This window comes from Podarcis tiliguerta (genome assembly GCF_965153285.1).
Source record: "Podarcis tiliguerta genome assembly, chromosome: 1".
NCBI lineage: Eukaryota > Metazoa > Chordata > Lepidosauria > Squamata > Lacertidae > Podarcis > Podarcis tiliguerta.
The window spans coordinates 3,304,531-3,326,952 of record NC_139534.1 but is presented as its reverse complement, the minus strand read 5'-3'; the positions used below and the strand labels follow the sequence as shown (position 1 = coordinate 3,326,952).

Sequence of the window (22,422 nt, the reverse complement as noted above, 5' to 3'; positions counted from 1 at the left end):
GTTAAAAAGACTCTTCTTAAAAACCTAAAAACTCCCTTAAAAAAACCGAGTCTTTTTAAAGAATTGTTTTAATTTATTTTGACTACGGCAGACTAACACGGCTGCCTACTAGAATCTGGTGCTTAGGTTTAGGGATATTGCAGCTCCATCTGGAGTCAACTTCACCTCCTTGGGCAGATGAACCACTCACAAATAGTACTTTCATCTTATCAGAATGGTCCCTCCTACAGGTTCTTATTGCTGCAGATTGTTATTCCCCACCCCCAGTATAGAAGCTAAGCACATTCTATGCCAATGCCATCATGCTAAATATGGAAAGCACAGTGCTGTTTCTAAAGCAAAGCCACATTTTGATTTGTTACTGCCAAACATTTGTTTTTCTGAGTTGGATATATAGGGAAAATAAGCAATATCACCGCTTAGCTATGTTTATAAATAGAAATTTATCTTAATAACATTTTACTTTTGGCACAGACCTTCCTGAAAGTCCAAAAGCTGCTTGCAAAGTATTTGTACAAATGCATTTTTTCCCTTTGGGACTTCAGTGTTACAATTTCCAGAGCAGCAGCAGCAGCAACAATTGATCTGTTAAAAACTGTTCGTTAAAAGGGTGCCCGTGGGGTGGGCCCTGCTGGCCATAGAGTCAGCAGCAGAAATTGAGAGCTCCCAGAGAAAATACTTTAAAAGATGGATTTCTCACTCTGAAGTACAAGTATTATGAAGCAAATAAACTTTTCAAGCAGGAAATGTGGAAAATAAAGATATGGAAAAAGTGCAAAGAGAATTGATATTCTTGAAAAGAGAATTTTTTGAGCAAATTGCTGGCCAAAGCTGTACAGTCAAAAAAGTAAAGATTAGACTAATAAAAGATAAAATGGGTAGTATTCACAACTTGATGAAAGATAAGGATTCAGCAACCATTTTCCCCAGACGTATGGCAGCCCTAAGGTAAAGGTAAAGGGACCCCTGACCATTAGGTCCAGTCGTGGCCAACTCTGGGGTTGCGGCACTCATCTCGCTTTATTGGCTGAGGGAGCCCGCATACAGCTTGCGGGTCATGTGGCCAGCTTGACTAAGCCACTTGTAGCGAACCAGAGCAGCACACGGAAACGCCATTTACCTTCCCGCTAGTAAGCGGTCCCTATTTATCTACTTCCACCCGGAAGTGCTTTCGAACTGCTAGGCTGGCAGGCGCTGGGACCGAACAACGGGAGCGCACCCCGCCACGGGGATTCGAACCGCCGACCTTTCGATCGGCAAGTCCTAGGCGCTGAGGCTTTAACCCACAGCGCCACCCGCGTCCCTTTACCCAAGAGTTAGCAGGTAACAATTCTTTGGGGAAGATGAAAGAATATATTGAGACACACTGGAAGATGAAGCTAGAAAGCAGGGAACAGAAATAGGATCACGGGAAATTTCTCTTTGGGGGAAAGTAACAGACCCTTTAAGCTCACACTGGAACGTGTGAAAGTCTGACTGAGGTCCCTGGAGTTGCCTCTCAGTCAGCTCTTTAGGCTGGCAGCGCAATCTTAACCGTGTGGAGGACTTCCTTCCTAATAAGTCTGTTTAGAATTAAAGCCTCACCCGCTGGTCTGAGAGCTGGCAAACAAAACGTGCTTTTCTTGGACATGCCGAATGTGATTCTTTTTGGTGCTGTTCTTTTGTAACTTCTGTCCAAAAGTAAATTGATCAGAATGCTTGGACTATTTCCCCCCGAATTGGCTTATCTTAAAAGAATGATAACAAACGAAAGAAAAAAGCCAGAACATTTTTGAGGAAAGAGTAGAATTTATACTGTGGGAAAAGTTTTTCATGTGCCCATCTAAGGTGTCTATAGATGGGAAACTTGGTAAAGCAAAGGGAGCTCCATGTTAGTATAAATCCCTCGGCTGTCATTGCACTCAGGGAATTTTTCTTGGGGCTGCTATTTAATAATCTAATGGGAACCGAAATCATCTGTCACTCCTTTAAGGGAAAGGGTTGTTTAAAAAAATTAAAAAACAAACAAACCCTAAAAGCCCAGTTCCATAGTGTGACCTTTAAAAACAGAACAACTTTAAAGCAGGAGTAGCATGCCAGGTGGGACGCGGGTGGCGCTGTGGGTTAAACCACAGAGCCTAGGACTTGCCGATCAGAAGGTCAGCAGTTCGAATCCCCGCGACGGGGTGAGCTCCCGTTGCTTCGTCTCTGCTCCTGCCAACCTAGCAGTTCGAAAGCACGTCAAAGTGCAAGTAGATAAATAGGTACTGCTCCGGCGGGAAGGTAAAAGGTGCTTCCGTGCGCTGCTCTGGTTCACCAGAAGCAGCTTAGTCATGCTGGCCATGTCTCAGGAACCCCCCCCCCCAAAAAAAAAATCATTCAGTTTGTACAAACTCGACACACACACACACACTCACACACGACATATGCTACGCTTCTGTTATAAATTCATAGAAAATCAACCATACATCGGATCTGCACCGTTCCACTTTTATTTTACTCCATGAAGGAAGGACTACAAAATGGGGAAGGTTTGATACAGACCAGCCATAATCCCTTGAGCATACCAGCACATACACAGGAGCCCTGCACAGTTGCTATGCCAACCCTGATGGTCCTAGACAGAAGACCATCAAGGTCACAAAGGACTTGCATATGGGAGTGGATTCAACACGGACTGGAACAAAGGACAATGATCAGATCTTCCCTCTGGGGGCAGGAAACTGCCAACTCCCTTTTGTCCTCTGGAAATGACTCATGGGGAGGGGGAGAGGAGGAACCAGCCAGGTGACAAGATACTCAGGTTACCTCCACAACTCCTCCCTCAACCTCTCCTTTTTGTGTTGCGTCAATGATGTAGTCATGATGTAGTTGTGATGTAGTTCTAAGGCTATAGTTTGGGGGATTAGAACTAATAAAAGTTGGGGTCTTCTTTTGTTCTGTGCTTCCATTTTGTTTCACCTGGTGGCAGGTGGGAGTCCTGTCGCGACAGTCTTCAATAAAGACCAAGCGTACTGGCTGCTGTTTTGCTCTGGTATTCCTGGCTGGTGTCCTTGTTTTTTTGTCCAAGGGAGCCCTCGGATTTCCACATGACAGCCACATGACCTGGAAGCTGTATGCCGGCTCCCTCGGCCAATAAAGCGAGATGAGCGCCGTAACCCCAGAGTCAGCCATGACTGGACCTAATGGTCAGGGGTCCCTTGGCCTTTACCTTTAGCATGCCAGGTGTTGTTGGACTCCAACTCTGATAACTCCCAGCCAGAATAGCCCAATGGTCAAAGATTATGGGAGTTGCAGTCCAAGGACATCTGGAGAGCTGCCCATTAGCCACCCAATTTTTTTTATTTTAAACCAAGCCAGATTTCCAAATGTAGCCGCGATGATGACATTCTAATCTCCTGAAGGAGGAAGGTGGTGTGTTTGAGTAAGACTCAGTTCAAATGTCATGGAGCTGAACATTGTGGGTTTGTAAACTCTGCCCCCTTCCTGCCTTGTGCACCCTTTTCCTTCTTTGGGTGTGAGATAACCCTAGTATTCTCTTAATTGAATCAGATAAATTGGTTACAGTTGAACTGCTTCCAAATTAGGAATTGAAACCCACTTAAAATTGTGATTTCAGTTCCAGGTTTAGGGGCAGACTATGGCTAGTGCAAACTACAGTTTCTCTGATTCAGATGTCTTGGTAAACTATGGTTATTTCCAACATGGAAAGGGGAGGGGAAGGGGCACATGGCGGGAGGTAGAGGAGGAGGAGTGTGTGAGCCAACATACTCAGGATTTATATTCCTGTGCCACGTTTCCATATTAACTTTGATATTAAAAGACCTGTGATGCCTCAGTCAGTCTGATATAAAGCCCGAAATTAGCAGTCTTGCTTGATTATATCTTTAGATGCTAGGCCATTCCTCTTCTCCCAGGCCTTTTAAATTGTGTGTGTGTCAGTTTTTGTTTTTGTTTGTTACTACGGTGTGTATTTTTGTATGTTTATATTGTAAACCAACTGATCTTTGAATGAAGGGTAGTAGAGAAATTTAATTAATTAATTAAGGCTTGCAAACTATTTTTTTCTGCCAAGAATCCAGTGCCTGCTGTCTTCGAGTGCCTGTAACTCAACAGGGAGGGGCCTGTCTCTTTCCCTTAAACAGAAAAAATGCTTGTGCATGTGATTTCTGAAGGTATTTGGGGTGAAAGCAGGTGTGTTTGCGCGTGCAGAAAATGACATTCAATCTGAAACGTGCCTGCTCATAAATCATCTTTTCAACAAAGTGTCATGTCTCAGAGCAAATGTGAAGAGCTCTTTGCTATCATGAGTGAGACAAACAGAAAAAGGTCAACTCTGGGTAAAAAGAGCATTTTGGAAATCATTGTTTATACTTTGGCACCACATAATCCTGCCAGAACCCACATGGCTTCTGAGAAGCAACTTTTTGAAATATGTGTGCAGCAGAAGATAAAAGCTCCACAAATGGATCTGCCTGGAGAATCTAGCGCTCAGGTGGTGAAGCAGCTACCCTCAAAACACCTTCCTTCCCCAGGGACCATGTCTTCTCTCTCTCTCTCTGTCCTTGCATTAAGTGGCGAGGAAAATAAAAACAGCCTTGTAGTTTGGGTTTTAGCTTAGTATCTTATTTTCGTTGCGTAGGCAATTGATATGTAATTCCTTTGCAGAGCCAAACTCTTAGGAAGTGATTCTGAGCATAAGCAGCTCTGGCTCAAATGAAGGCCAAATGTCTGCAGTGCTTACTTGGTGCAGACCCAAGTTCTTCATCCTTCTTTTATAGGAAGTACTCTGAAGATAATGCTATTTTGAGCACCTAGTGATTATAAAAGACTTTACTAGATAAGGAAAAAAAGAAACAGTGATAAACAAATGCAAAGAGAATGGATTCATGGCGCCTCCAAAGAGATAAAGCTGTCTAGATGGCAGTGCTAACTGGGCCAACTGTTACAGGAGACACACACAGCAAGGTCTATTTAATTGCTCCTCACCCAAACTAATTTGTTAGTAGAACTCATACACAGATGTTCCACACCCATTAAAGTTTAGACTGGAATGTTTTGTCACTTTGGTTTTTAGCAGCAGCAGTTGACACTTGTTTCCATTATAAGATCCAGCACCAAATTTTTTGTCTGCAAGAAGTGAATGCTTCTGGAGTGATACCTCAGGGAGTGATTTCAAGATTATTATTTCTAGAAGTAAGTCAAAAGTGCAGTAAAGTACAGTTCCGAATACTGTAACAAATTAGTAAAGCAACATAAATATGAATTCTTCATTTAGTATTTATCTTCAGAACATGCCTTTTCACAGTCCATTTGTTATAACTCCACTTTGTCAACCTTGTCAATACCTTTCTCTGGAAACATAAGAGCCAAAGGATAACACAAAGTTATCCCAAATTGCTGCAGCGACTCTGCGTTATTCAATAAACTGGAAGAACAATAAACTGGAAGAACAAAGGCATTGTATTGTTATACTTGTTTAGTCAAAAGCCACACTAAAAGTGTTGACTAAAGAGCGATCATTTTAAATTACAAATATTATTTGTGAGGAGCCACCCCAACTGAGTAAGCAAGCCCTAAAGGCACTCTGTACAAGAAGGGTAGGCACAAAACCCCCAAACACTTCTCTTTTCATTTTCTAATTTTCATTTTCTAGGCAAACCAGTGGTCTTGGTTTTCCTCATTACCGCATCTAGGTCTTCAGAGTCCATCAGGAACTCTGTGACTTCACTTGTGTGAAATGCTGAAGGCAGGAAGCCAAAGGTTGTCGTCCTTGAAGGCCACTCATAACAGTTGGGCAGGTGCTTCTTAGCCTACGGAAGTTGGATCAAATACTCTTGGTTATTTGTAGCGTTTGTTAGAAGGGGCACATTAAAAAGATCTGAGTATAATATAACAGCTTTTATGGATCCTCTAATGTGAAACATCTTTAGGATTCCTTCAGACAGATTCTGAAGCAATTTCCTTGTGTCATAATAAGCTCCCTCCATGGAGTATTTTATTTGCGGCTTGCATTGAATATTTCATTTTCTGAGACTGTGGGGAAGGCTGCAGTTGCCTCTGTCTCCTCTTTAATATCTCTGTGGCACAATGCAGTTATCTGCATGAAAATCTTGTTCTGAACGAAATATTATTCTCTGCCAAGTGTTATTCTGAAGTGATTTCCCCAAGGAGAAACACTCAGCCACCTTCCTCACTTCCTACTTTTAAGAGTGTCAGAAAGCTTCTGTCTGCCATTTGGTTTCTTTCTAACTTGTGTTCATAGAAATAGCAAAGTTGTTGGGAAATGTACGGTATCTTTTAGGGCAAATCATGTAACAGAATGAAAATATAAAAATGCATTGCTTGACATGTAAAGAACACTTGTCATAACAAAATAGAACGTTATGAACTCCAGAACAATAGTGAGTGGGAATGACTGAAGTGTCACGTTTGTTTTTCTGCAATTCTACATAATATGATCTATGTTTAGGTCGACCACTTACGGCGTAGAGCTTTCTCTGGGGGCGTATCTCTTTTTTCTGGGGTTGGTTTTTTTTTGGGGGGGGGGCATTGTGTCTTGTGCTGAACAGGAGGTAGACGATAAAGGTGGGAGTCTCTAGGGGTGGAAGGATCTGTCAGTTTTGGCCGTCTTGGTTTTGCACTTTTCCAAAGTTAAATTCAGTTCTCAACATTTTGCAGCAATTTACTATTGGTTAAAATTCATCATTTTCATGCATATTTCTCCTAATAAACACATTTTTATATGCAGTTCCCCTTAATATTTCTCTGTTATTGTGATTGATTGGTAAACTGCACAGCAGAATTTGGATAAGTGCAAATTTGAAGGATAGCTGTGTTTCATTTGCATGTTGTTTCAGAAAGTGCAGATTTGATAGATTTGCTCTGAATGAGACCTGAATTTCTCTCTGTTCCTGGGGCTGCTTGACTTACCAGGGTACATTTTGTGAAAGTGTAATGGCTCCCTCCTCTCCCCTAGATTGTACATGAGCTGTGATAGATGCTTCCCACTGTGCGATATTTCACTGAGTGCTCCCATTGCCAGTGCTTCTTGCTCATGATTATTTTGGATTTGATTTAATTGCTATGTAAATTGAGTCCCTGGACTTTTTTCAGCTCCATCCCACTGCGCTCCCTGCTGGCACATTCACTTTTTCACTTGCTTCTTTTGATACTGTGAGCTTGTTTTTTAATGATGAAGAACATCGTGGTTCATGGGAGGACTCAAATGCTCTTGTTTATTTATGCAAGAATACTAGGATGTGCTAACTAGGGTTGCCAGATCTTGAAGACTTGCTGGCCGTGGCCACAGCACGCAGAGCAGCTCTCCACCGCAGCTACAGCCAGCCTGAGCCAGGGAAAGAGGCATGCAGGCTGGCAGCGGCACTGATGATGGCGGGCTGGGGGCAGAGGCAGGACCCAGCTCCCCCCTCATCTTCCAATGGCTCTTCTCTGCACACTCTCCTCTGGCCATAGTGATCGCTACACACAGCGCTTCCGGGGCACAGCAGCTCAACGTCATCACCCTCCCAAGCATGCATGTGCCAAAAAGAAAGAATGAAACTGGACATTTCCTGTAAAATGTGAAAATCCACCCCAAAAATGTTGGTCCCAAAATGTTAGCCCCCAAAGAGGAAATGATTGAGAAAACACAGATATATTAGCCACACCCTCTTGCTTTTGGATCACTCTGAAGTCATGGGGCATTGTAAATTAACAGCCACTTCTGGGTATAAAAATATTAGTTGTGCCACTGGCATTCATTTTCAGATAAAATGACCTACTTGTTCCATACACGTCTCAGCCAAATCAATGCACACAGCAGGTAGTTGATTATTGTCAAAAGCAATCACTTACAGTAGCTTCTCTGCAGGACTCTATGAGTACACTTGCATTCAGGTTCTAGCATTGAGGCAACTGTTCCCAGTCTGCTTTTCAGCAACAGGGCACCACACATGGCAGCAGCTGCTGCTGCTGCTCTTCCCTCTTCAGTCTTCTCCTGGTTCCAGGAGACAGTGGGGCAGATGGTGGGGGTCCACTCATCCCTCCACTTACGTGATCAGCCTCTCCATTTCACTCCCCCAAGCCCGTTGTTCTGCCCTCCATCCCTGAGAGCTCTGACTATTCTTCTGACCCTGGTTCCTGCCTCCTGGGGGGTCACTGCACCCCTAAATTGATGGGTCCCTCTTCCCAAGTCAGTTTCCAGCCCCCCAACATCCAACACACATGCGTCCAAGTTCTGCCAGTCCCCAACAATGCTTGACCTTTGAACCATCCGTTTTTGTCTTGCTGTGCTTTAGAAATGTATGGAGAGTGAATATGTAATTTGGTATGTGCTTTGGAATCTACAGGTGGGTCATAATATCTGCATAGGAAGCTATGTGCATACAGACCATGCGGTAGGAATTTATGCACACATTAATTTCTTTCTTTTTTTTTTTTTTTCAAGTCTTTAATACTTTATTTTTCATTGCAAAATCATGACAAAAATTACGAACTTTGAATCCAAAAAAATACTATACAAACAAACAAAACGGAACATACAAAAAAAAACCAGAAAAAAGGGGAACAAAACAGAACCAAACAAAAACGAAAAAGCACACATTTACAAGAAAGAAAAAAAAAACACATATCATTACATACATTTACACATATTGACTTCCTTTCTTTGTTCTAAAACCTCAGTAAATTTACTCTTACTGTATTGTTGTGTCTGGTTAAATTACTGTCATCTTTATACTATATATATATATATATATATATATATATGTATGTATATATATACACCATTTCCCCCCCCCTTTAACCCTGTAAAGCATCATTCATTACATACCAATACACTTACTCCAGAACAATGTTTTTTCATATACTCTTTTGCACAACCCCATTCTTTTAATAATTTCTGGTCCGATTGTCCCCTTATAAATGCTGTGAGTCTTGCCAGATTTATGTATTCACAAAATTTAATTTGCCAATCTTTCACTGATGGAATTTTCCTCCCTTTCCAGTTTTTTGCTATAAGCATCCTGGCAGCTGTTGTTGCATAAAGGAATACTTTCCTTTGATTTTCGGGAATATCGTTTGTAATTAATCCTAAAAGGAATGCCTCTGGTTTTTTACTGAAAGATATTTTAAACATCTTTTTGAGTTCTTCGTAAATTTCGTTCCAGAATTGTTTAATAGGTCGGCATTCCCACCACATGTGAAACATTGTTCCTGTTTCTTTTTTACATCTCCAACAGGTATTCGAATTTAATTTATAAATTTTAGCCAGTTTTACCGGAGTTAAGTACCATTGGTACACCATTTTCATAAAGTTTTCTCTTATTGTGTAACATGCTGTGAACTTAATATCATATTTCCATAATTTCTCCCATTGTTCTAGCCGAATCGCATATCCTATATCACATGCCCATTTGATCATAACTTCTTTTACTTCTTCATCCTTTAATTCCCATTCTAATAAAAAATTATACATTTTGGATATATTTTTTTTGGAGTTTTGTAATAATACTTTTTGTAAATTTGATTCATCTTTCTCAAATCCTATTATTTTATCCTGATTGAATATTTGTGCAATTTGGTGATATTGAAACCATGTAGTACAGTATTGGGTCACCTCTTCATATGGTCTTAATTTTATTTGACCCTGTTCTTCCTTTAGGAGTTGCTGGTATGTCGCCATTTTCCCTATAGTATTTTTCTTTTTGACAGATGTTACTTCTAATGGTGAGACCCACCATGGGGTTTTCGGTTCTAACAACCTTTTATATCTCACCCAGACCTTGTACAATGCATTTCTAATTACGTGGTTTAGGAAATCTTTATGTACTGCCACTTTGTTATAAATTAGATATGCATGCCAACCATATCTATTGTTCCATCCCTCCAAATCCAAAATGTCACTGTTATCCAATTTGATCCAATCCTTGATCCAAGTAAAGCATGCCGCATCGTGATATAGTCTCAGGTCTGGGAGTCCAAAACCTCCCCTATCTTTTATGTCGGTTAGTAATTTGTATTTGATCCGTGGCTTTTTGCCTTGCCATATAAACTTTGTTAGGTCCGTTTTCCATTTTTTGAAACAATCATCTTTACCTATTATGGGAATCATTTGAAAAAGGAACAAGAACTTTGGTAAAATATTCATTTTAATAGCCGAAATTCTACCCCAGAGTGTTAAATTCAATCTTGTCCAAGTTTCCATTTCTCTTTTTGTTTCTTCCCAGTTTTTTTTATAATTATCTTCAAACAAATTTATATTTTTCATTGTTATTTGTATCCCTAGATATTTCACTTTTTTTACAATTTGTAATCCAAATTTTTCTACCAGTTCCTTTTTCTCTTGATCTCCCATGTTTTTTACCATTAGTTTCGTTTTTTCTTTATTCAAAGCAAAACCTGAGACCCTTCCAAAGTTTCCCATTTTTTCTAGAGCCTTTGCTATGCTTTCCTTTGGGTTTTCCACCATTAAGACTAAATCATCTGCAAATGCCCTTATTTTGTATATTTTCTCTCCTAGGGATATTCCATTTATTTCTTGATCCAGTCTGATTTCTTGATTTAATATTTCCAAAACCAAAATGAATAATAACGGTGAGAGTGGGCACCCTTGTCTGGTGCCCTTCTGTATTTTAAAATAATCAGTTGTGTCATTATTTATTATTATATTTGCTTCTTGTTGTTCATTAATTGCTTTTAGCCCTCTTGTAATTTGGTCCCCCATGTCCATCTGGTCTAATAATATTTTTAGAAATTTCCATGATACTTTATCAAACGCCTTTTCCGCGTCCACAAAGACAAAGGCTACCTTCTTACTCGGTTTCATGTCTAAATACTCGATCATATCAATCACTGTTCTTATATTATCACTCATTTTCCTGCCTGGCAAGAACCCTGCCTGCTCTTTATTTATGCAATCCTGCAAAACTGTCTTTAATCTTGTTGCCAATATTTGTGCATAGATCTTATAATCATTATTTAGTAATGATATTGGTCTATAATTGGTTATAAACTCTTTATTTCGTCCTTGTTTTGGGATTACTACTATGTGAGCCTGTTTCCAGGTGTTGGGAATCTTCCCGTCTTCTAGTATTCTATTTAAGAGTGTCTTCATAGGTGATAATAATGGTTCCTCTAGTTTTTTGTAATGTATTGCGGTAAGACCATCTGGACCTGGGGATTTTCCCAGTTTCATCTTAATTATCGCTTGATGAAGCTCTGTCGTGGTTATTGGGGAGTTTAGATCTTGAATCTTTTCTTTCTTAATTTTATAGAATCATAGAATCATAGAATCATAGAGTTGGAAGAGACCACAAGGGTCATCGAGTCCAACCCCCTGCCAAGCAGGAAACACCATCAGAGCACTCCTGACATATGGTTGTCAAGCCTCTGCTTAAAGACCTCCAAAGAAGGAGACTCCACCACACTCCTTGGCAGCAAATTCCACTGTCGAACAGCTCTTACTGTCAGGAAGTTCTTCCTAATGTTTAGGTGGAATCTTCTTTCTTGTAGTTTGGATCCATTGCTCCGTGTCCGCTTCTCTGGAGCAGCAGAAAACAACCTTTCTCCCTCCTCTATGTGACATCCTTTTATATATTTGAACATGGCTATCATATCACCCCTTAACCTCCTCTTCTCCAGGCTAAACATGCCCAGCTCCCTTAGCCGATCCTCATAAGGCATTGTTTCCAGGCCTTTGACCATTTTGGTTGCCCTCCTCTGTACACGTTCTAGTTTGTCAGTGTCCTTCTTGAACTGTGGTGCCCAGAACTGGACACAGTACTCCAGGTGAGGTCTGACCAGAGCAGAATACAGTGGCACTATAACTTCCCTTGATCTAGATGCTATACTCCTATTGATGCAGCCCAGAATTGCATTGGCTTTTTTAGCTGCCGCGTCACACTGTTGGCTCATGTTAAGTTTGTGGTCAACTAAGACTCCTAGATCCTTTTCACATGTACTGCTCTCAAGCCAGGTGTCACCCATCTTGTATTTGTGCCTCTCATTTTCTTTGCCCAAGTGCAATACTTTACATTTCTCCCTGTTAAAATTCATCTTGTTTGTTTTGGCCCAGTTCTCTAATCTGTCAAGGTCGTTTTGAAGTGTGATCCTGTCTTCTGGGGTGTTAGCCACCCCTCCCAGTTTGGTGTCATCTGCAAATTTGATCAGGATGCCCTTGAGTCCATCATCCAAGTCGTTGATAAAGATGTTGAATAAGACCGGGCCCAAAACAGAACCCTGTGGCACCCCACTAGTCACTCTTCTCCAGGATGAAGAGGAACCATTGATGAGCACCCTTTGGGTCCGGTCAGTCAGCCAGTTACAAATCCACTGAGTGGTAGCATAGTCAAGACCGCATTTTACCAGCTTCTTTACAAGAATATCATGGGGCACCTTGTCAAATGCCTTGCTGAAATCAAGGTAGACTACATCCACTGCGTTCCCTTCATCTACCAGGCTTGTAATTCTGTCAAAAAATGAGATCAGGTTAGTCTGACATGACTTATTTTTCAGAAATCCATGCTGACTATTGGTGATCACAGCATTCCATAAAATTCCACAGCATTTTAGGTATATCCTTTCCATATAAATACTCTTTTATTTCATCCTCTGTCTCATTTCCTGCTTTATATAGCTTGTTATAATATTTTATAAAGCACTTTTTGATTTCTTCAGGATTATCTAAAGTTCTCCCTTCTTCCACTATTTTATCAATCAGTTTTTCCTTTTGTCTTTTTTTCAATTGCCAGGCTAGCATCTTTCCGGGTTTATTTGCAAATTCGAACGACCTTTGTTTCATCCATTTAATATTATCCTCAATTTCACTATTTAATATTGCTGAAGCCTGGGTTTGTAATATTTTTAGTTTTTGGTTTATTAGTTCATTTTTTGGTTGTTTTGTTAATAATTTTTCATTTATTCCTATTTCTTTCCTTATTTGTTCTAGTTTTTGCTCTCTGATTCTTTTCCTTATTGCACTTTGTTGTATGTAAAAGCCTCTTATGAAAGCTTTGCTTGCATCCCATATTGTCCTGATGTCTGTATCCTGTTCTTTATTTAATTCAAAAAATTCTTTCATTAGTTCTTGCGCTTTTTTCACAATCTTTTCATCATTTAATATTCTTTCATTAAGTCTCCATCTTTTATTAGTTTTCTTGTATTCCTTTAATTCTAATGTGACTGGGTTGTGATCTGTAATAATTTTGGTCTGTATTTCTGCTTTTTTAATTTTAGTTGTTAAATTATTTGATACCCATATGCTGTCAATTCTGCCGGCTGATTTTTTAACTTCCGAGAAATGTGTATACTGTCTTTCTCCTGGGTTTTTATATCTCCATGTGTCAATCAAATTTAAGTTTTCTACCATCTGAAAGAAGGTATCTGGGAGTCTGCCTTTTTTTGATTTTCTTTCCCTCTCTGTCCTATCTAATTCTATTGATGTGACACCATTTAGGTCTCCCATCAGAATAATTTCCTCTTCTATAAATTCCAGTAAATTAGCTTCTACTTTCCTGAAGAATTCTGTTTTGTTACCATTCGGTGCATAAACTCCTACTATAATTAAATGTTCTTTACCTTTTGTTATTTTTACCCCTAATAATCTACCTTCATCATCCTTAAAGATTTTTTTTGCGTCTAGTTTAGGGTTCACATAGATCACAATTCCCCTTTTCTTTTTCACATCTGAGGATATAAATTCTTGACCCAATCTCTTGTTTTCTAAAACCCTTCTGTGATTTCTAGTCACATGGGTCTCCTGCAAGCATATGATATCCCATTGTTCTTTCCTCAATACATGTCCTATTTTATTTCTCTTCCTCTTATCATTTAAACCGTTAACATTCCAAGATATAATTTTTAGGTTCATTAATCTTTATTATCTACAAAGGTTTCATTGAGTAAATAAAAGAAAAGAAAAGAAAAAGAAAAAGACTCACAAATTTTTAGAATTTTGATATTATGTTTCTTCCAATCTCTCTCCCCCCCCGCCCGATATCCGCTTGACTCTCTATGCTTCTTATGGTGTCTGCGTTGCCTCCTCTCGGTCCAATGTCGGATCTCCAGTTAGTTCTTTTTTATACTTCCTCCAGAATTTTCCCAGCTCGTCTACTGATCTAAAAGTTTTTCTTCTGTCCTTGTATGTGAAGGTGATGCCCTCAGGGAATTCCCACCGGAATCTAATCGAATTCTTCTTGAGTGCTTCTGTTACTGTCTTATAATTCTGCCTTTTCTTCAAAATTCTTTTTGGAATTTCTTTGAATATTTTGATAGGCCTATCTTCTATTATTAACTTTGCTTGTCCTTTTTGATGTAATCTTTTGTCCTTTAAAAGTCTTGAGTTGAAAAAGATTAAGCAATCTCCTGGCCCTTTATAAGTGTCCGATCTTTCTGATTTGATCCTGAAAATTTTATCAATATCCAATAGCATCTCTTCTACTTCTACTCCCAACCAGTTTGCAATCTCCTGTGATAGTTTCTCTTGAATTTGTTCATCGTAAGTTTGTGGTACGCCTCGGAAGCGGAGGACCATCTCCTTCTGACGCATCTCCATCAATGATAAATCATCTAACAGCTCTTCATGAGCTCTCTTTAAGTCGTTAATTTCTTCCTTCGTTGATTCTTGTGACTTTTTAATGTCCTTATTTTCAATTTGCAATTTCTTCGTCATTTCCTCTTGTTTGGTGGATTTACTCTTAAGTTCTTGTACAGATTTATCCAGTTCTTTATTTTTAAGTGAGAGGTCACTTATTTGTGTTGTTAAGTCTATTATTAGCTTTGAGTTTTGTTGGATGTTACCAGCTAATATGTCCAGCTTATCATTCAGGCTTTTTTCCATCCCCATTATAAGATCTTTTATGTCAGCATTGGGGTCTGTTTCAGCTGTTGATTGTCTTCTCACTTGTAGACCCGACCCAGATGTCAGTATAGTTTGGTATTTTTTAGAAGCCATAATTGTCTTCTTCCTTTTGGCTCTGGTCTAGATGTCTTTATTTCAGTCAAGAATATATATATTCCTAAAACTTTGAAAATGCTCTGTTTATAGTCTATGATTTGGTCCTTTTATTCCATCTGTTGGGATTGAAAGTCAGTTAAGATTCCAGTGGTTTCCACTATATCATTACCAGTTCATCTCAAATATTTAAAAAAAAATAAAAAAAAAATATCAAAGTTTTAATATAAATTTAGTTAAATATTTTGTTTTATTTTAATTATTTTGGCAGTTGTCAGAGAAAAATTCCTTCACAGTACTTAACATCCGTCTTAAGCACTTATTTTCTAGAAGCTGAACTTGGTATTTCAGGTATCCTTTCATGTATAGCTAATTTTCTTTATGGTTATGCTTCAAGCCTGTGTCTTAGCAGCGTTTTTTTAAATTGTGGGAGTAATTTTATTTTCCGCCACTAGGTGGCGCGATTTTCCAATTTACTTGTGAGGTGGTCCTTCTTGTTTTGTTTCTCTGTCCTCTCTTTGTTGCAGTGACTGTTTCCGCCACTATTCTTCTTCCGGCTTTTTCCCTTCTGAGGGCAATGACTCACTCTTCCCCCCCCAGCGCCATTTTCGCCAACTGCTTTCTTCCTTATTACCGTCTTTCCCCTTCTTTTTCCTCCTTCTTTCTCTCCCTTCCTATATCTCTTCTTCTTCCCTTTCACTTCCTTATCTTAATCCTTATCTTCCCACCTCTGCCTGGTCTTCAAATCTTTTCCATTCCTTCTCTTTTCCACTGTCTCCTCCACGTTCCTCCCCCTCCTTTTTCTTTTCCACTCACCCTTTGTTTAACGCTGATCACCTCTTAATGGCCACTGCTTTGTTGTCACTGCTGCTGCTGCTTGTTATTTCAGCTCCTTGTACCTTTCAACAGAACGTCCCCCTGCAGAAGCAGGTACTCAGTATGTCTCAGTTTATATTTTCTGCCTCTTTGCAGGGCTTATTTTCCACAACTTGGTAAGTCTCAGAACGCTGAAGCTCCTCTCTCCATTAGCTTTGCTGTCCTTTATAGTATAAAGTTAGTCTGTGCTCCTTTTATTCTATTTTAAGCCAGCGTTTTTGCCTTCCTGCTTCAGGAGTACTCTTAATTTTACAGTTTTTAGTTTGGAGCAGCCTGGTGCCTTCTCAATCGGGTCTAAAGGGCGTTTCACGGTCGGGCGTGCGATCTTTGTGCGCTGAGTTCTTCCACCTTCCTCCACTTTTTGTGCCGGAACGGCAGAAAACCCCTTTATGCGCTGCTTGGATCTGTTTTCTTCAGTCTGGAACCTCCTCTCAGACCTCTTCAGGGTTTGCGTCGCCCTCGCTTCCCCGTCTTTTTAGCCCCGTAACCGTGATTGGGAGCGCTCTTACTTCAGCAAAGCGCTTTCCCTGACCCGACGCTGAGTGCACCACACCAGGAAGTCGCACACATTAATTTCATATGCCTATGAACGTGTGAAGAAATGGGCATGTGAAGAAATGGAGCTCCTGCTCCTAAGCATTCATTGAAAACCTGAACAGGGCTTTTGTCTTTCCGATCAAAAATTAAAAATAAAAATGCTCAGTTATATGTAGTCATTACAATTAGAAATACTAAAGACAAACTGCTCTGGTTGTCATTTAGCTTGGAGCTCTGAATGTTGACACCTGAAAGAATACTGAATTCTGCAGGTTTTGTTGCTGATTTACCCTGGTTGATTTTCTAACTTGTCATAATTTTAGGAGCATACCCAAGGCATTTTAAATGTAGTGTGGCACAGAGCAATTATGCATCATGCAGGTAGACTAATAAAGAAGCTGTAGCTGCAACTTTGGGCAGACAAACACCATACATTGAAAGCACATGCCTTTACCAAAGAATCCTGGGAACTGTAGTTTTTTAAGGGTGCTCAAAATTGTAGTTCTTTGAGGGTGAAACAGTTCTCGGGATTCCTGGGTGGGGGGAGCCACATGCTTTAACTGTGTGTTGAATGTGCCTTATATATACTGTGTGGCTCTGCCCACAGCTGAGTGTACACTTTGGTGGCAATTCCTGCTTTGCCGCTCTGTAATGTGCGAAATGGGCCCTAATTGTGGCTGCCTACTAACAAGTGTCCTTTTCTCTTTTTCAGCTGGTATGGGGAGCTGACCAATTGTACCTACCAGATTGCTGGGAGAATGCATTGCTTCTGGCCAAACCAGCTGGTGGATGAATTCTTCATAGCGATTCACAAGCACTACTTCAAAAACTGCCCTGTCTCGGGAAGGGCTTTGAGAGACCCCCCTAACACCATATTGTGCCCCTTCATATTGGTACCCATTTTTGTCACGCTGCTCATGACAGCACTGGTTGTGTGGCGGAGCAAGCGCAGTGAAGGCATTGTCTGAAGTTCTTCACAACCCCAAAGTCTCCGACCCTGATAGGCGACTGAAGCAGAACCCCAGGCAAGCTGTGTGGAGGAACAGCTTTGTTACTCCTCTTGTGAACACCCAAAAAAGAGTATTTCTAGGCAATGCTACCCAGAGAAAAATGTTGTAACTCCAAATTCTCTAGCTAACAAGAATTTTGCTGAAGCCAAGAAAAAGCATCAAGGACTGAACCAGTTTTTCAATAGCCAAATTCTTTTCCTGTATTCATGATTTGATCATGCTAAGGGCATGCCTGCACCAATGTCTCCTTCAGATTCCCTTTGCCTTTGGGTTATTTCTGGTTTTCTCTTGATGCCCTTCAGCTGCACATACTTACAGCGGGCCCTCAGGTTACGTTACCTTTGGGTAACGTAACTTTCAGGTTGCAAATGCAGCAAACCCAGAAGTGTATAGTTGCGGGTTTCGCGATGAGTGCATGTGCAGAAGCGCTATCGTGCCGTGTGCAGCAGTGGTGCCTCATGTTGCAGACTTTTTGGGGTTCGTAAGGACCCCCTGAACGAATTGAGTTCGTATCCGGAGGGTCCACTGTATTTAGGACTATGGGCTGTTCTTTGGGTTAGGTAACTTGCAGCTGGGACCCATCTTGGATAGGCACCCTCCATCTTTATGGAACTGAGAAGTGAGCGGGGCTGTGCAATATGGGAATAGAACAAAAGAAAGCAAAGTTCCAGCTCTAGGAGAACAGCAGAGCAGTGGCCAGAATGAGAGCAGGATATTTGTACAAACAAGTATAAGGTGTATAATATGAAGAGCAAGACCAAATTAAAGCAGCCTAAACTTTCAAATTTTGTGGTGTGCACCAATTAGGACACTGCCAGGATGCCTTGTAAAGCGCAGAAGTTAATTGTAGTGCATTCAGGAGTAAATGACACACAAAACCAGCTGGTGCAGGCATGCCCTAAATTCATTTTGACTGCTGACAGTGGAGGAGATGAAGCTCTAGCAAATTATTATTTATATGTTTTGCCAATAATCAGCCACATAATGTATTCTGTGAGGAGCCATCATTCTGTAGCAATTAAAATGTATCCTAGGTCTTTGAAAAGTTGGATTTGAATTTTTATGAACTTCTGTCATTAATTAGTAAATAAATTATTGCTAATATTGTTTGCAAACAGTAGCCGCAAAACCCTAACAGTTTATTAACATTGGAGGAATTCCCTACCAAGTAATTACCATTTGCAGGGCTTTCATGTCATTGATGTGACATGAATGTGCGAGAGAGAGAATGGAATCCGATGTCAAGTATCCATTGTAATTTTAAATAACAGGATTCTGTTTCGGTATCTGAGGAAGACTTGCTGCTGTAGCAACACAGATCACTTATTCTTTTAAAGTAAGTGAATAAAATGCAACCAAAATGTAGACGTTTGCTGAAAAAAGCCAAGTTGCTTCAATTACTGCTTTTACTTTACATTTCATATAATAGCACACCCCACGCACCCCTTCACTCAAAGAAGTCTCAAGCTTTCCAGACGGTGGACTCTCCTGGGGAAATGTAATATGTGAACCAGATTAACAGATACTGTCAACAGAAATCCATGTGCTCTCAGCAAACCAGAGGGATTTGTGACTTAAGGGCTGACTGGAGCAGTGCTGAACTCCCACTCAAAAGCTCTGCCCAACCCCCGTCCATCCCTGAAGAGTCTATGGTGCCCTGGTGGCTAGCCGGAACAGAGGGTAGGTGGGAGTTCAATGACATCTAGAGGGCCACAGGTTTCCCATTCCTGCTGAGGACATAAGGTGGGAACAGAGCCTGGGAACTAAGAAGGACACGGGCGGGGGTGTGGGGTGTGGTTCCAACATGGGAACAGGCGTTTGTGGTGGTGATTGTGTTGGCAGTTGAAGTAGAAGCATCAAGGGAGGTGCCCGTACTATGTCTCCATGTTGTGATTTGGCATTAAAAGAAATTTGATTAATGTGGGAACTTCCACTAGTACTTCCAAAGGGTGGGAGGGGTGGGAAGTGGGGAAAGATCCTGTGCCTTTAACAGCAGGATTGGATATGATCTATGCTATTAAAAGCCCAAAAGCAAGCCAGGAGGCTCGCCACGGCCCCACCGCCATTGCCTGCAATTGGCAGCCCTTCAAAACAATTACTTAGTCCCATTGACAGTGTTTTTCTTAAAGCAATATGATTGCTATGGATTCTGACCAATAAAACTTGCTAATGAGAAGCAAGCTGAATCTCTACACAACACTGACTATAGATGTACTCAACAAACATAGGTCAACTTTATTCTCAAAGCAATTAAGAATCTGTGCAATTCAGACACTAAATACCTACCTATGAAAATTCATTTGCTTCCAGGGTAGACTGGAATGAACCTATCTATGCCTTCATACTTACTGATTTGTTAATCAGTGACAAATGAATCCAACTGCAACATTGTTTGCCACCATTATGAAAGCAAAGCTGATGCACTAGAATGACCATGAGAACCATTATAGCCCATTAACTTACTTTTTCTACGTTTCAGACTATTTCTTCCAGAAAGATACCTGAATTTCCCTTTCCCTGTCCTTTTCTCTAGGGAATTTCTCCAACATGCTTTTGAATTTTCAATAGTGCAGGACAACAACAAAAGTCATTCTTTTTAGCATTGGGGCAATGCAGAAAGTATTGGTGCTATGCAGGGCTTTTTCCCTGTCCAAACTTGCCAGAACGGAGTCCTCTCAGGTGGGCACCATTGCCAATGTAAGAGAACAAGGGAGGAGGCATTCATGGTTTGCTTCAGCACCTCTTTTTCTAGAAAAATAGCACTGTGCTATGTGATTCTGAGTAGTTGAAACAGTAAACACTTGCACTAGTGGCAACATCCAAACTGTCTTCAAGTGTGGCCCCATGCAGAGCACATTACAGTAATCTAACCAGGAGGAAAAATGGAAAAGGAATAAACTACACCAGGTCTGGTTTGGAGATCTCCCTGGTTTGGAGAAATGTCAGGGAATAGGGAAGGAATTGTTTGGCCCCGTGGACGTTGCAGCTCTGACTAAAGGGCAATGGTCATAGACATATCCATGGCAGCAGGAAGGGGAAGTCAGATTTCCCTCTCCAGTTTCAGCACTCCATATAAAACTGTAGAGAGTGAGGCTGGATATTGCTTATTATCCCGGGTTGCCCTCAGGACCCCAAAAAATGAGCCCCTGCAAAAATTGCAAGTGATATATTGTGTTATAGAGAAACCACAGAAACACAACACTGAAACTGGGCGTCTCTTATTAATTTTATGTGACCCCAACTGCTATGGTATCAAAGATGTAGAGCCTGCTTTCAATTAGCCTGATTTATGCTATCATCATCTGTAGAAGAAATAAAGTAACATAGCAAAAAACAAAACAGGATAAGACCAAAACAGTATCTGCCTCTTCTAAACGACACTGGCTTTCTTGCCTCCAAAGAATGACATGGGACAGAGCAACTGCCTTGCCTTCATCTTTCACTCCACTGGGCTGTGTGTCAAGGAGCACCTTCTTGGGAATCACAGTTCGCTCCCCTCCAGAGGACAGGTGTGGTTGGCTTCCTGGACTGGTGGCTCCCTGCACCACTGCTGCCATCACTGCAGGGAGGACGGGAGTCTCAGCTCTCGCCCTCGGGGGGTTGGTATTCTGCATGCTGCTAGCAGTGGGAGGGGATGATGTGCTGGACAGAGGCTCCTGGGGATGTAGAAGAGCAAACTCTGGACCTGAAAAGATGAAAAGCGCTCATAAGAACATAAGAGCCCAATCTGGTCCAGCAGCATGTTTCGCACAACAGTGGACAACCAGATGTCCCCAGGACACAAGCTCTCTCCCTGGGATCATTCACATTCAAAGGCATACTACTTCTGAACCAGGAGGGAGATCAGAGCCATCATGAGTAGTGGCCGTTGGCTAGCCTGACCCATTGTTTAATCCCTTTAAAGACGAGTGAAGCCGTCCCCACATCTTGGAGCAGCCAATTCATAGCTTAACTAGGCACCATCTAGGCTCTCCCACCAATCAGCTTCATGACGGCCTCCATATGATCAGCATCAGACTGGCTCATCCTGTCACTTGCACCGCACAGTCATCTGGGGCAGGATCTCAGAGCTGCTTCTGCACTGGTCAGCTCAACACGCAGAAGCCCTCTTCACCTTGAGTGGCTGGATTTAAGAGAATCCACAGACCCCAAAGCAGGAGGAAGCAAAATATCTGGTTACTCACAGCTCCATGTCTCCAGGCTCTCCTGCTCTTGTGTCCTGGAGGAAAGTGCCTGACACACAAAATTAAAAAGAGGAAGGCATTGAGGGGCAGGGGGAGATACAGAATCTCTTTCTAGTGACCAGATGTCAGGGCCCCCTGGGCTCTTGTGTGGGTAGGAGATAAACTGATATACCAGCTAAGTGAAGGCAGATTACCTTCCTTGTTAAGGGTGTCTCAGAGCTCTAATCAGAATTTTGGAATATATGCCATCAAAATTCACAGAAGGGAACTGTCATAACAGGAACTTTTTGTGGAAGTAAAATAATTTGGTAAAGACCAAATGACTTCCCTGACTTCTGCATCTCTTGATATGAAGAAAACTCAGTTTTCTAATGTCCACAGATACCTTCCCCAAAATGTATTTCCATACAAAGATGCTAAAAGTAATAATTCTCCCTGGTTTCCTACCTGGTAAATGGCTTTGGCAGTGTATTGAACTAGCAGAGTTGAATGTAGCATACCCTACCTAAATGACTAGTATTAACTGTTAACAACCACTGATCTCCATAAGCTACTAGTTTTTCTGACCTCACCAAATGGGCAAATCCAATCAGTAGCAAAGAGGTGTGTGTAAGGCTGTATCTCATAGACAGCACTGTTAAGTGTGCATCATTCTGACCTCATTGGCTTTCTCCTTAATGAAGTCAGAAGGATGCATGCTTAACAATGCTGTCTATGAGATAAAGACCACATCTACAACATGCATTTAAAGCACATCTAACACACATCTAAAGCACATGGCTTCCTCTGAGGAATCCTGGGAACAGTATTTTACCCCTAACAGAGCTAGCATTCCCAGCATCCTAATCAAACTACAGTACCCAGAGTTCTTATGAGGAAGCCA

General features: G+C 41.1%; 1 protein-coding gene and 1 long non-coding RNA gene across 2 annotated transcripts in view; one reads left to right on the top strand and one right to left on the bottom strand.

Moving 5' to 3' along the window:
- RAMP1 (receptor activity modifying protein 1) overlaps positions 1 to 18,400 on the top strand; it is a 43,762-nt gene extending 25,362 nt beyond the window's left edge. Inside the window, exon 3 of the mRNA XM_083403192.1 lies at positions 17,058 to 18,400. Within this exon, the coding sequence (XP_083259318.1) occupies positions 17,058 to 17,313 (256 nt within the window). The 3' untranslated portion in view covers positions 17,314 to 18,400. The remainder of the gene's footprint in view (positions 1 to 17,057) is intronic.
- A 2,163-nt stretch (positions 18,401 to 20,563) lies between these two features.
- On the bottom strand, positions 20,564 to 22,168 carry LOC310659560. Its single transcript, XR_014502813.1, has 3 exons — positions 21,987 to 22,168; positions 21,540 to 21,588; positions 20,564 to 21,040 (listed from the first exon to the last, which is right to left on the bottom strand). It is a non-coding gene; the product is annotated as an uncharacterized lncRNA (long non-coding RNA).
- Positions 22,169 to 22,422: the final 254 nt, after the last annotated feature.